This window comes from Pelophylax lessonae (assembly GCF_965119305.1).
Source record: "Pelophylax lessonae genome assembly, chromosome: 3".
In the NCBI taxonomy this organism is placed as follows: Eukaryota; Metazoa; Chordata; class Amphibia; order Anura; family Ranidae; genus Pelophylax; species Pelophylax lessonae.
This window is the reverse complement of record NC_138770.1, coordinates 36,978,388-36,991,145: the sequence shown is the minus strand read 5'-3', so window position 1 is coordinate 36,991,145 and position 12,758 is coordinate 36,978,388. Positions and strand designations below refer to the sequence as shown.

The following is a 12,758-nucleotide window of genomic DNA, read 5'->3' as shown; positions in this document are numbered from 1 at the left end:
TTTTTTTTTGTTTTTTTTCATTCCTCTGTGTAGCTGTGTCTTCTAGTGATTTGATGGTGGTTTAAATGGAAAGGCAGGTTCATGCAAACACTAATCATAAATGTATGTGTTTATTTTTTTACATTGCTCCTTTGCTTTTGAGTCATTTTTTTCTGGTTGTTTTTAAAATGTTAAGGTGTGTACAATTTCTTGGGCCTGACCCTTGTAGATTGTAAGCTCTATATCCATGTACCCAATATCCATGTAGCAAACGTTTATCTTTGCACTGTAATTTGAATAAAGAATCCTTGATGGGGGGGTAATTTCACATGACTGCTACAGTGATTCATGATGTCTATACATGTTCAATAAAGCTTATTTGTTTCTACACAGCTCATGTTTTTGTTATTTGGCTATTTGTAGTTGTGTATTTTGGATGTGTATTGTGTATTTTAAATTTATCAGTATGGGAGAGGAGGGGGCAGGGAGTTGCAGTTAGAGCGCTGGAGCTGATTGGAGGAAAGGGACACACACACTGCACAGGAACAATACAGAGCTGTGCTGTGAATAGACAAGCTGTGTACTGAGCTCTCTTCCCCGACAAAAGTTTATCTTATGTGTCGGGAGAACTTGTCAGAAGAGACTCATGCTGATAACAGAGGAACGATGCTCCAGAGGGAAATTACACTTAGCGGTTTGGAGATAGACAAGTACACACTACAGTATATGTGCTTTCTTCAGATTTTATGACTGAAGTTTACAACCACTTTAGGTATCACCTGAATTGCTGTGGAGGCAAAAGAAGGGGAAACCGATTCTGGCAGGAGTATGTCCCTTTAAATGGAAACCAACTAATGTCTCCCTTATGGCTCAAGTCTGAAATGAGGTGTGCGTAAAATCCCAACCTAACGGGGAAGCAATGGGGGGAATTCTGGTATCCTGCAGGCAGTTAGGAGGCTGGCATGCAGCACTAGATGGGTTATAGTGTCTATGCCTAGAGATATAGGCTTGTACTGTATATGTTCTATATTGCATCTAGACCCGTTAACACTGCAGGCGGCATGGTCCTCCTCCCTTCCCACCACGTAATTCCTGGCCTCTCCCCATCCTGGGAGCCCAAAACAATATCCAGCAGCTTCAGGAGGCCAAGAGGGAGGGGACCGGTATACCACCGATCTCCTCTGCACTGAATGAAGCCAGCAGTCCTCGGCTCTTGAGTGTTTCCCCTTCTGAGCCGTCATTCTCCGGATGATCCGGCCAAGGAGGCATCTAACCGAGCGCCATCTGTGCATTGGAGGGTAGAGGAGACATTGGAGGTTTAATAAACCCCCCATGTCTCATAAAGAGGACCTGTCACCTACCTAATGATATCACATGGGGGTTTGTTACCTTCTTGACAAAGCAATACAGCTAAATAAGAAAAAATAAATAAAACACGTTTAAAAAAACTATTTAATAAAATTTATTTAAAAAAATGTTGCCCTGCACACACCTGCGAACGCCAATATTTTAAATACCTTTTCCCCTTTTTTAAGCGATAACATACTCTGTTCTCAGCTGAATGGAGAGCTGGGAAGAAGAAGAAGCAGCAGCACACTGGTCTTGCTAGTAAATGAGATGTGCCAGCAGAAGTCTAATCATTGGAGAGCAGGCTGAGCACACTGACCACGATGTGCTCATGCCTAGTGTGGTCAGTTTTTTTTTTTTTTTTTTTTAAATAGAATCAGAGTGACTGGCAGGATTACAGGGATTTCACATAAAGGAAGCAATACAAAGAGAACAGGAGACTTCCTCACACCAGTACATGGTAGAGCAGACACATATCAGGAATAGAAAGTGTTGTGTTTACATACTCATTACCCTATGTTCTTCAGTGTGTTCTCCCCTGTACATGAGCATAATATCAGGTATTAGTAAGAAGCCATGCCTGACAGAGGAAACTAAGGGGTCTATAAATAGAAAATGTGTTGGAAGAGTATGACAAGCATTTGCCCAGCTCTTATAAATTTGTGGTATAATTTAATTAATTTTCTATGACTGTCAACTCAATCTAAAGACTGTAATACGTTTTTTTTTTCCTGAAATACCTCCATCTGGAAAATTAGAGCAATACCACATTATTACTACTAGATGGTACAAACGGTGCCACGACATGTGGCACTACATGTTTCGCCACATGTTGTGGCTTCTTCAGGAAACTTATGAATCCATGTGCCTAAAGAATCCATGTGCCTTTCTTTATGTAGAAAATATTTAGGCACATGGATTCATAAGTCTCCTGAAGAAGCCACGACATGTGGCGAAACATGTAGAGCGGTTACCCATACAAGTGCCATTTGTATATTCTGAATGATTTTAATGTTTTTCTAATTAGTTCAATAAAATTATTTGTACATTTTTTACTAAAAAAATGTTTTTCCTTTGTTTGTTCCTATAAAGTCCCATCAAAAAGTCTCTATTCAAAAATTGCATTCATATAGAAGAAATTTCCTGCACTAAAGGCACTAATACACCTCGAGGGTTGTATGGGATCCCTGATGTACAGGAACACAGGACTTCAGTGAATACCAATTTCTTCACTCAGGGCAGGAAAGTAGCTTCTCCCCCGTGTGAGATCTCTGATGTCTATAAAGATGGGACTTCTGTGAAAAACATTTCCCACACTCAGGACATGAATACGGCTTCTCCCCTGTGTGAGATCTCTGATGTGTGGAAAGAGTGGACTTCACTGAAAAACATTTCCCGCACTCAGGACAGGAATATGGCTTCTCCCCAGTGTGAGATCGCTGATGTGTGTAAAGACTGGACTTCTGTGAAAAACATTTCTTGCACTCAGAACAGAAATATGGCTTCTCCCCCATGTGAGACCTCTGATGTCTGTAAAGATTGGACTTCTGTGAAAAACATTTTCCACACTCAGGACAGGAATTCAGTTTTTCTCCCGTGTGATAGCCCTGATGTGTGACAAGTTCTGATTTTTGTACAAAACATTTCCCACACTCGGGACAGGAATATCGCTTCTCCCCCGTGTGAAACCTCTGATGTCTGTGATAAAAGGATTTGTCTGAAAAACATTTCCCGCACTCAGCACAGGAGTACGGTTTTTCCCCCGTGTGAAGCCTTTGATGTGTGATAAGATGTGATTTCATTGCAAAACATTTCCTACAAAAAGGACAGGAATACGGCTTTTCTCCCGTGTGAAATCTCTGATGTGTGTAAAGATTGGACTTCTGTGAAAAACATTTCCCGCATTCAGGACAGGAATATGGCTTCTCCCCCGTGTGCAGTGTTGAATGATGTATTTGAAGATGGGACTTTTGTGAAAAACGTTTCCCGCACTCAGGACAAGGATATGGCTTCTCCCCATCGTGTGACCTCTGATGTCTGTAAAGATTGAACTTCACTGAAAAACTTTTCCCGCACTCAATACAGAAAAACCTCTTATCTGTTGGTAGGACTGTATCGTCCCTTACAGTCTGAGGTTCCTCAGGATAAGAGGAATACGATGGTCCATCTACACTGTGTGGTGCCGGATGGACATTTGAGGTAGCTGGGTTTTCTCCTGGACTATACTGTGTGATGTCCTCATCTTCTACTTTACAGTCTGGAGACAAAGTGAGACAATCCTCTGAGGTTTTCCTCATCTCCCGTCCATCTACTAAAAAAAGAAATAAAAAGATTATTATGATATAGACATGAGCAGATTTGGTTCCTGTAAATCAGGACTCCGCCCACATCAGGCAGCTTTGTCTCTGAGGAGCTTACAATTCCCCCCTCAAAGTAATTAGTAAATGGGTCCTCTGAATCTCTTACCAATTCATTTCTTTATTCATGGACCTTAGTCAGAGAGTGAGGAAACAACGAGAACTGTCTTTTATAGGAGTGACAGTGATGAGGGGATTATAGGATTATAGTGTCCCAATCCCCCTCTATCACTCATTGCCATCTTTCCAACACAAGAAGTCCTGCACTTCCTTATTTAGTTCATGATTTAGTCATGCATAACAGCGGGGCTGAGCCCCACCAGAGGTCAGAGAGTGAGGATGGGGGGAGAACAACCAAGATGAAGACTGGACCAATTCCTGAACACCACCATCATTGGGTTATTGACTCCTCCCTCATTATCATTTTTTGTTTAACCACTTGCCGACCGCCGCACGACTATTTACTGTGGCAGTCAGCCCCGTACAGGCAAAGTGACATAGTACTACATCGCTCACCTACAAGCCTCTAGGGGGCGAGCGTGCGCCGCTGGAGGCGCGCTCCCGCCCCCGCTCGTTCCCTGACATGTCCGCGTGAGTGACCGGCGGTTCCGATGTCCGCCGGTCACCCGCGATCCCCGGTGCAGAGGGAGAAAGGCAGGCGGCTAATGTATAAATTGGAAAATGCCCAACCATTTAGCAGCAAAGAGGGGCGCAGCAATAATTAAGAGCTATGTGCCACATCCTAATTGAATGGTCAAGAAGTTTGTGGTTAAGGTTCCAAAGTTTGGGGATGTTATCACATTATTATCAATATGTAAAAGTCTGTGCTCCAATCAAATCATCAGATATAAAATGTCCAGCTGGTAGGAAATGGGTGTAAGAAAAGAGAATCCATATTATGTGTATATATAGCAGTGGGTAAAGGTAAGAGTGTAGAAGTCAGGACTATGTAATGTACAACATATTGTATAAGATACAGCAAATAGGATTATATAGTTTCAGAATGATGTAATGTACAACATAGAGTATATAGTGCAGGGGTCAGGATTATGTAATTTACAACATAGGAGTATAGAGTGCAGTGGTCAGGAGAATATAATGTACAACATATAGTATATAGTGCAGGGGTCAGGAGTATATAATGTACAACATAGAGTATATAGTGCAGGGATCAGGAGGATGTAATGTACAATATTATTATTATTATACAGAATTTATATAGCGCCAACAGTTTGTGCTGCACTTTACAACATGAGGGCAGACAATACAGATACAATACAATTCAATCAGAGGGCCCTGCTTATTAGAGCTTACAATTTAGAAGGGAGGGTCAAATGATACAAAAGGTTATAACTGGGGGGGGGGGGGGGGGTGAGCTGATGGAGAAAGTCAAAGTACAGTTGTTAGGTGGGGGCAGAATAAGCTTATCTAAAGAGGAGGTTTTACACTGATTGTCTAAAAGCAAACAGAGCAGGAGACAATCAGTCAGGTTGGGGTAGGGAGTTCCATAGGATTGGAGAGGCTCTGGGAAAGTCCTGGAGGCAAGCATGGGAGGAGGTGATGAGGGAGCTAGAGAGCAGGAGGTTTTGGGAAGAATGAAGAGAATGATTAGGTTGGTATTTTGAGACTAGGTTAGTGATGTTGCTGGGGGCCAAGTTTTGCATGGCTTTGTAAGTTGTTGTTCGTACTTTGAATTTGATTTGTTGGGTGAACGGAAGCCAGTGGAGGCATTATCAGAGAGGAGAAGCAGACACGGAGCAGCTGGTAAGGTGCATGAGTCTGGCCGCAGCATTCATGGTGGAATGAAAGGGGGGATAGCAAATGTAAAGATAAGTCAATGAGATAGGAGTTGTAGTCGAGGTGAGAGATGACCAGGGAGTGAACTAGGCGCTTTGTGGTGTATAAATTATGTAGTGTACTGTAAGGGTCAGGACTCATAATATTGGTATTCAGTAATCAGTGGAAGCTTAAATGTTTACATGAGACAAGTTGCAGAGGTCCCACACCGCTGCCTCCCATCTCCTGAGACTGCACTCAGTGACTTTTTTTCTGAGACTATACAGATATATCCCTCCACCCGGCACAGCCAGCACACAACAGAGTAAGTAACCCCGGGGGAATTGTTCTGTCAGAGATCTTACTAGACCCGGGCATGAGGCAGAAGACTCAAAGCACATATCCCAGGTGCCTAGGTCTAGTAACGCCTATGGTAAAATCTACATTTTGCTGCCAGCTGAACCCCAGAATCTCCATAAATCCAATCTAGATACATAAATTGTGTCTGCAGCACAGAGAAGGAAGATTATCTGAGAAAAAAAACAGGAATAAAGGATGGAGAACACAGCTCAGGAAAGTGACCAGGGGATTACAGGCTGATATCACCCAGTCCACTCCCTACTCTGGACCGATCAGTATGGGTGAAGGAATGTATTTAGTGTTAATGACCCACCTGTGCAGATCTCTTTAGGAGTGTCCTCCTCTATAAATGTCCCCGTTATTCCATCCTCCTCCATAGATTGCTGATCATCCCTCACATATCTCTCTTCTTCAGCTTTAACCTCAAATTCTATATCGATTGGATCTTCACTCTAAATCAAGAAAATGAGAGTGAACATTATCTGTAAAATAGAAGTTCACATAACATGTCCTCCAGAAGTCCATGTTCTAGATGCTCCATCCCACCAACCTTGTAACAGTGAGGGTGATCTTCCTGTGTGGAATCCCGGGAATACAGAGGACGGGGACATCTCTCTGGTGGGTTCCTGGTATTAGGTGGCTCCATCATATCCTTGTGTCCTTCTGAAAATTCCTCCATCACTCCATACTCCTCATCCTCCTCTTTATACTCTTCTTTAACAACAATATTATCATCCCCGGGGATTCCATTCTGAATATATAATAAAACATTAATTGTAACAAACATGCTGTGTATAAATCAGAACTACCAATGATTGTTCCTCATCTACCTGATGATGGTGAGGGATGGTGTGACCTTCCTGTGTGGAATCCCGGGAATACAGAGGACGGGGACATCTCTCTGGTGGGTTCCCATTACTGGATCCATCTGTAGGAAACACACACACTGACTGAATACATTGTTTCTATGTGTTTATCAGATGATGGGGGATCTAGGTGGATCCTCCGTACTGCTCTCTCCTTTACAATAAAGTCTCCTCTTACCCGGTGATGTGAGGGGTGGCTGATTGTCCATCATGACGTCCTTGTAGAGATCCTTGTGTCCTTCTAAATACTCCCACTCCTCCATGGAGAAATAGACAGTGACATCCTGACACCTTATAGGAACCTGACACACACAATGATACAGTCACCATCCAGACACATCCTAGTCTGTTACTGGATAATGTCCCAGAATTCCCAACACCGCTTACCTCTCCTGTCAGAAGCTCAGTGATCTCTCTGGTGACTTCTAGAATCTTCTTATTTCTCTATTCTATCAGGGAGGGAGGTAGAGGCAATGTGATGGTCATATCATCACCAGACTTCACAGGAGGAAAACTCTAGATTTAAACAAAAAGCAAAATCAAATGATATTCCCAGAATCCTCCTCACCTCTCCATTCAGGTTTCTATTTTATTAAAGCCCCACTTCAGGCTGAGGTATAATTTACTCACACAGGACCCTCACACTACGCAGCTTAAAAGCTTTTTGCAGGCATTCTGACATCATTACATATACGTAAAAAACAGACAATTTCTCCAGAGCTCCTAATGGTGGGGAGCTGCATGCTGGTGTCAAGTTTGCAACCCCCCCCCCCCCAGGGTCACTGCAGGTGTGGAGAAAATCTGTGTAAGAGGATATGGAGGAGAGATGAGGAGGAGATCCAGGAATCAGGATAAAGGTCAGGACAAGCAACAGACAAGCGCATCCAAGAGATGAAGCCGGGGTCACTACACAGAAAATCAATCCAAGGAAACAACAGGCAGGACGAGGAATAGCAAGAAGGAGCTCAGAGACAAATGAGAATATTGTTTAGCCAATGGGAGATTATCTCAGCATGACTTACATAATGAAGGAAATGAGGGCCTGGGGGGTGGGGAGTCACTTAAGCAGGGCTTGACAAAATTGCTTTGAATCTAGGAGGCAGCTAAAAAAGTTAGGAGACAGTTTATTTAGGGTAGTGTGGGTTGTCAGCACCCGGGGCAAGGCAAATAATTTTCAAGAAATTTTGGAGGTGCAGAACGCAGGACATGAGGTGCAGAACACAGGACATGGGGTGCAAGGTGCAGGACATGCGGTGCAAGGTGCAGGACATGCTGAGATCACCATTGAGGTATTTATAAATTGCTATCATGTCCCCTCTCAGGCATCTCTTCTCACAGGGCTTGACAAATTTTCCTGAAATCTAGGAGCCAGCTAAAAAAGTTAGGAGCCAGTTTTTTTTTTTTTTTTTAAACTAACAACCAAGCTTTATTTAATAAAACGGATACTAAATTTACACATAAATACGACTAGAACCCCACTCTCCTCTATAGCGCAATTGGATGAAAACAGACTGTCTGTCTCTTTCCATCCGATGCCATCTGATCCGATCCACGGGATGGATAGAAAATAGAACCACCATCCGTCTGCTTTTGGCGGACAGGATCAGATGACGGCAGATTACTGCTCCATAGAGGAAAATGAAGGGTCCGATCAGGTCTGCCTGAAAAACTGACAGGCGGACCTGATCAGACAGCCCGTGTGAAAGGGGCCTTCGGCTGTGGCATGGCGATGAGGAAAAAAAATATATATATTTTATATATATATTTTTTTTTTTTAATAATAATAGGAAAAAAAAAAGATTTTTAATAATTAAAAAAAAAAGAAAAAATATTATTTATTTTTTTTACATTTAAAAAATAAATTAAATTAATAATAATAACCACACTCCCTGTCAAAGGTAACTAACTGGACAGGGAGATGGAAATGCATTGAAAACAAACAGGCAGTGGAAACAGTCATTACAACAGTCATTACTTCCGGCCACCACAAGAGGGCGCCAGTTCCCCATTGGAACCCTTTCTCAACTCAAGTAGGCCGAAAAGCCGGGGCCTCAATTTTCGGACGGCGCGGAAGTCCGTGCACTCCGTGCGCGGAAGTCCGTGCAAAAATGACAGGACACCTTCTGCAGGGCACCCCAGGCGCCAGGTCACTAATTCTAGTCGCAAATGCGACCTGGCGCCCGGGGATTGTCGAGCCCTGTCTTCTCAAGGGAGAATAAATTAAGCAATTGTAGACGCTCTTCATAATTAAGGTCCTCCAATCCCCTAATTAGTTTAGTTGCCCTTCTCTAGACTCTCTCCAGCTCCAACACATCCATCCTGAGGACTGGCGTCCAGAACTGGACAGAATACTCCAGATGCAGTCGGACCAGAGTTTTAAAAAGTGATAGGATTATAGTTTTATCTCTGGAATACATCCCTTTCTTTATGCATGTGAATATTCTGCCAGCTTTGGCAGCTGCCATTTGCTTAGTCTATCCTCTACCAAGACTCCCAGATCCATTTTTGATTCCCCCAAAGGTTCCCCACCTAAATTGTATTGTGCTTTTATGTTTTTAGTCTCCAAGTGCAAAACCTTACACTTCTCCACACTAAACCTCATTTGCCATGTAGTTGCCCACTCTGTTATTTTGTTCAGGTCATTCTGTAGGATATCTGCTGTGCAGTTATTGCCCTGCCCAATTTTGTGTCATCTGCAAATACTGATATAGAACTACTGATCCCGTCCTCAATGCTGTTTATGAATAAATTGAACAGGGTTGGTCCCAGGACTGAGCCTTGGGGGACCCCACTTACCAACCCAGGCCAGTCCGAGTATGCGCTATTTATTACCACAATTTGGACACGACCTTTTAGCCAGTTCTGTATCCAAGAGCAAACCTTGTGGTCGATGCCTGCAGACCTTATTTTATAAATTAAGCACTTGTGGGGAACTGTATCAAATGCCTTAGCGAAATCCAGGTACACCACATCCACTGGTCTCCCCCTATCTAGCTCACAGCTCACCTCCTCGTAGAATGTTAAGAGATTGGTTTGACAAGAACGCCCTTTAGTAAACCGGTGCTGATTACTTCTGATGTTGTTGTTGTCGTTAGCAAACTCTACGATATAATCCCTTATCATCCCCTCCAGAAGTTTACATACTATCGATGTCAGACTGATAGGCCTATAATTTCCCGGGACATGCCTCTGCCCCTTTTTGAATATCGGTATCACGTTAGCTTTCCTCCAATCCCCCGGTACATTTCCTGTCATAATACTGTCAGCAAAGTGCACTTTTGGATATTAATATACGCCAAGCGCAATCAATCCTGTTGTGCTAAAAAGCACAGTTCTCAGCTCTTTTGTATAAGGTAATGGAGCGCACTCAGTAGTACCCAGTAATACAGGCACACAGGCTGCTATCACATTGGATGCTCCATAGAATGTCCTGCCTAAAGCATTGAGCTCCGTTTATTTATGGCATAACAGCAGGAAGTGATGGCTATACACCATCAGCCAATCAGTTCCAAATGTACAGTCATATGACACAGGTTAATCACATAGAATCAGCCAATGACACCCTTGTATAGATTCAAATATACAACAGAAAGGGGGAGTACGTGTTCGTGAATGAGCAGAACAGCAAGCACGGCTTCCTGCCGGTCGTGTGTGGTCAGCGGAATTTGCGCCTAACAATACACAATGAGACCAGCGTGTAGAACCGTGAATGCTGCTCTGATCAAACTCGTGCATGTATTCCCACCACTACTTCTGGTGTGAATCCCACTCAGTAAGGGTCAGAGAACAATGCCTAATAGGATTATACTACTGTTCCCATAGACGTGAGGCTATCTGCAGGGAAAGAGCCGCGCTGTTTCCACGATGGTGATTAGGCACAGTAGAAAAACATGAGCGTGTATCCCTTCATAAAGGCAGATCGATATCAAAACGATATTGACTTTACAGAGCAAACATATCCCCACTGAGCAAACAAATCTGCACATTATACAGGGGCCCCCGCTGGCGGCCATAAGTCTTGCTGCTTGATCCTTGAACTGCATGAGTCTTTGCCGGCAGAGATGTCTATGTAGAGCGAACGCGTCTACACATCTAATGCAAGGTTTTCACTGCCAGTAGTCTTTCCTCAATGCCTTTTTGCCCGTACACGCTCTAATGAGTGTATTGCAAGCAAACTGACAACAGGAGCCATAATGACAATCTAAATAAAACACATCCTGAAAAATGTCCACACTAGTCCTAATAAAATTTCCACAACAGCCCCTCCTCTTTTTCATATGCTCCCATGTGTCCCTCGATGAATCTTGATCTGCGTCTTCCAAATAAACAGAACAGCTCTTCTCATACATAAAAACAATCCATTTCTTAAAGTTAAAAAGAAACATAACAGAATCAGTGTTAACACGTAGACTCAAAAGAAAAAGAATGTTGACACATAGGTTCTGTTCTTCGGGAGGTGACTCAGAGGGAAGGGAGGACATGAGGTGGTGGGTCATCTTGATCATCGGTCGGTTTGGAATCCTCATTTAAGGCATGGGTTGGATTTCAGGGAGTCTCGTTTCAGCTAAAAGGATGTGGTCATCTGCTTGGGCTTTGGTTACTCAATTGACCAGAAAATATTAAAAAATCTTACCATAGCGTATAGAAGGGATAGAAACAAAAACAACATAAGTATACTGTATATATAACCCTATTTCCTTCCACCAAGAATAAATGGAGAACAAGAAATCCCCAAAACTTCCCAAAGCCTTAAAAGGATTCCAATCTTCACTAGCTATAGCTCTGGCTCTGCCATAAATTCAATCCCCCACCCAGTCCAAGCTGGGAACCACTCCCAGGCCTGGTCATGGTTGGAAAACTGTTCCCTGCTAGCTCTCCCTGATGTCCTTGCCTTTCTTCATGCCAGCAGATCCTCACAATCTACTGCAATGTAGGATGCCAGTACAAGCTTCACTAAAGCACATGAACCTCTCGCATTAGGGGGAATAACCCTTTAAGCGGTAGAACCACATAAGAAATAATAAGTACCTGTCAGAACCGTGCAGGAAGAATTTCTCTGATGGTTACGGGCACTAAGTAGTAACATAATAGACTGGGGGATTGCTCCCTCAATCTGAACATCACTACCTTCCTTTTAGTAGATATACTGTAATCTGGCCTATTGGTGTCATTAAAGAGACCAGGGGTTTCATTGGTAAGATAGACTGTTATACCTTTCTCACAAAGCAGTAGATCTATCTACAAATCTATTCCCTTTGCCAAAACTAAGGTCGAAGCACATCTGTGGATTACCTAGTTGTCCCGATACCCATACTGGATTAGAAAGCGAAGAGCAGGAGCCAGAGCTAACGTTAAAACTATAACTGATGTTACCCTCTAGGAATGTGTCATTAAGTTCTATAGACAAGTGTCTCCTGGTCGTGTTTGCAAGTTTCTCATATTTCTTCATACCAATGCGAACGTCTTATATAGCATGAACTGCTGCCATTGCTGGGGTATAGTGGCTCATTAGGGATTTAGAGCAAACCCAGCAATTGGTCCTGTTTGCCGTCCTAGCTAGTTGGAGATGCAGTTTAAACAATAGGTTCAGATGCTTTTCATCGTTAACCTTCCTAAAATACACTAAGCTAAGAATAAAAATAAAACTGATACTCCTCATTCTTTGATGTAATTGAGCAGCTTCTTGCAGTGGCTGGTGTGCACCCAGTTGTCACGTCCTCAAGCTTTAAGCAAGTCGGCATTGTCAGTTGAACCTGGTATGGCTCGGAATACCTTTTGGAGCTCCTCATTATCATTCTTGGACGTAGTTGAGCAGTTTTTTGCAGTGGCTGGCATAGATCCAATTAAGCTTCAAAGAAGCTGGCATTGTCAGCTGAACCTGGTATGGCTCGGAATAACTCGGCTACAATCCCGTCCTTTGATTTTTCCTCACAATGACCCAGTCACCTGGTTGAATAGAATGTACACCAGTTATCGTGTCAGGGTCCGGGAGAGACTCCCTAACCCCATGATGGACCTTTTGGAGCGTTACTCTTTTTCCCTCCCTAACATGGACGGCCCATTGCCCATGACG

The 12,758-nt window shown here is 43.2% G+C and overlaps 1 protein-coding gene across 1 annotated transcript in view; it reads right to left on the bottom strand.

The window, feature by feature from the left end:
• The window catches only part of LOC309550283 (uncharacterized protein), a 1,519,274-nt gene that overhangs the window by 1,483,241 nt on the left and 23,275 nt on the right, over positions 1 to 12,758 (bottom strand). The window contains 1 exon segment of the mRNA XM_082250688.1: positions 6,864 to 6,987. Coding sequence (XP_082106814.1) covers positions 6,864 to 6,987 — 124 coding nt within the window.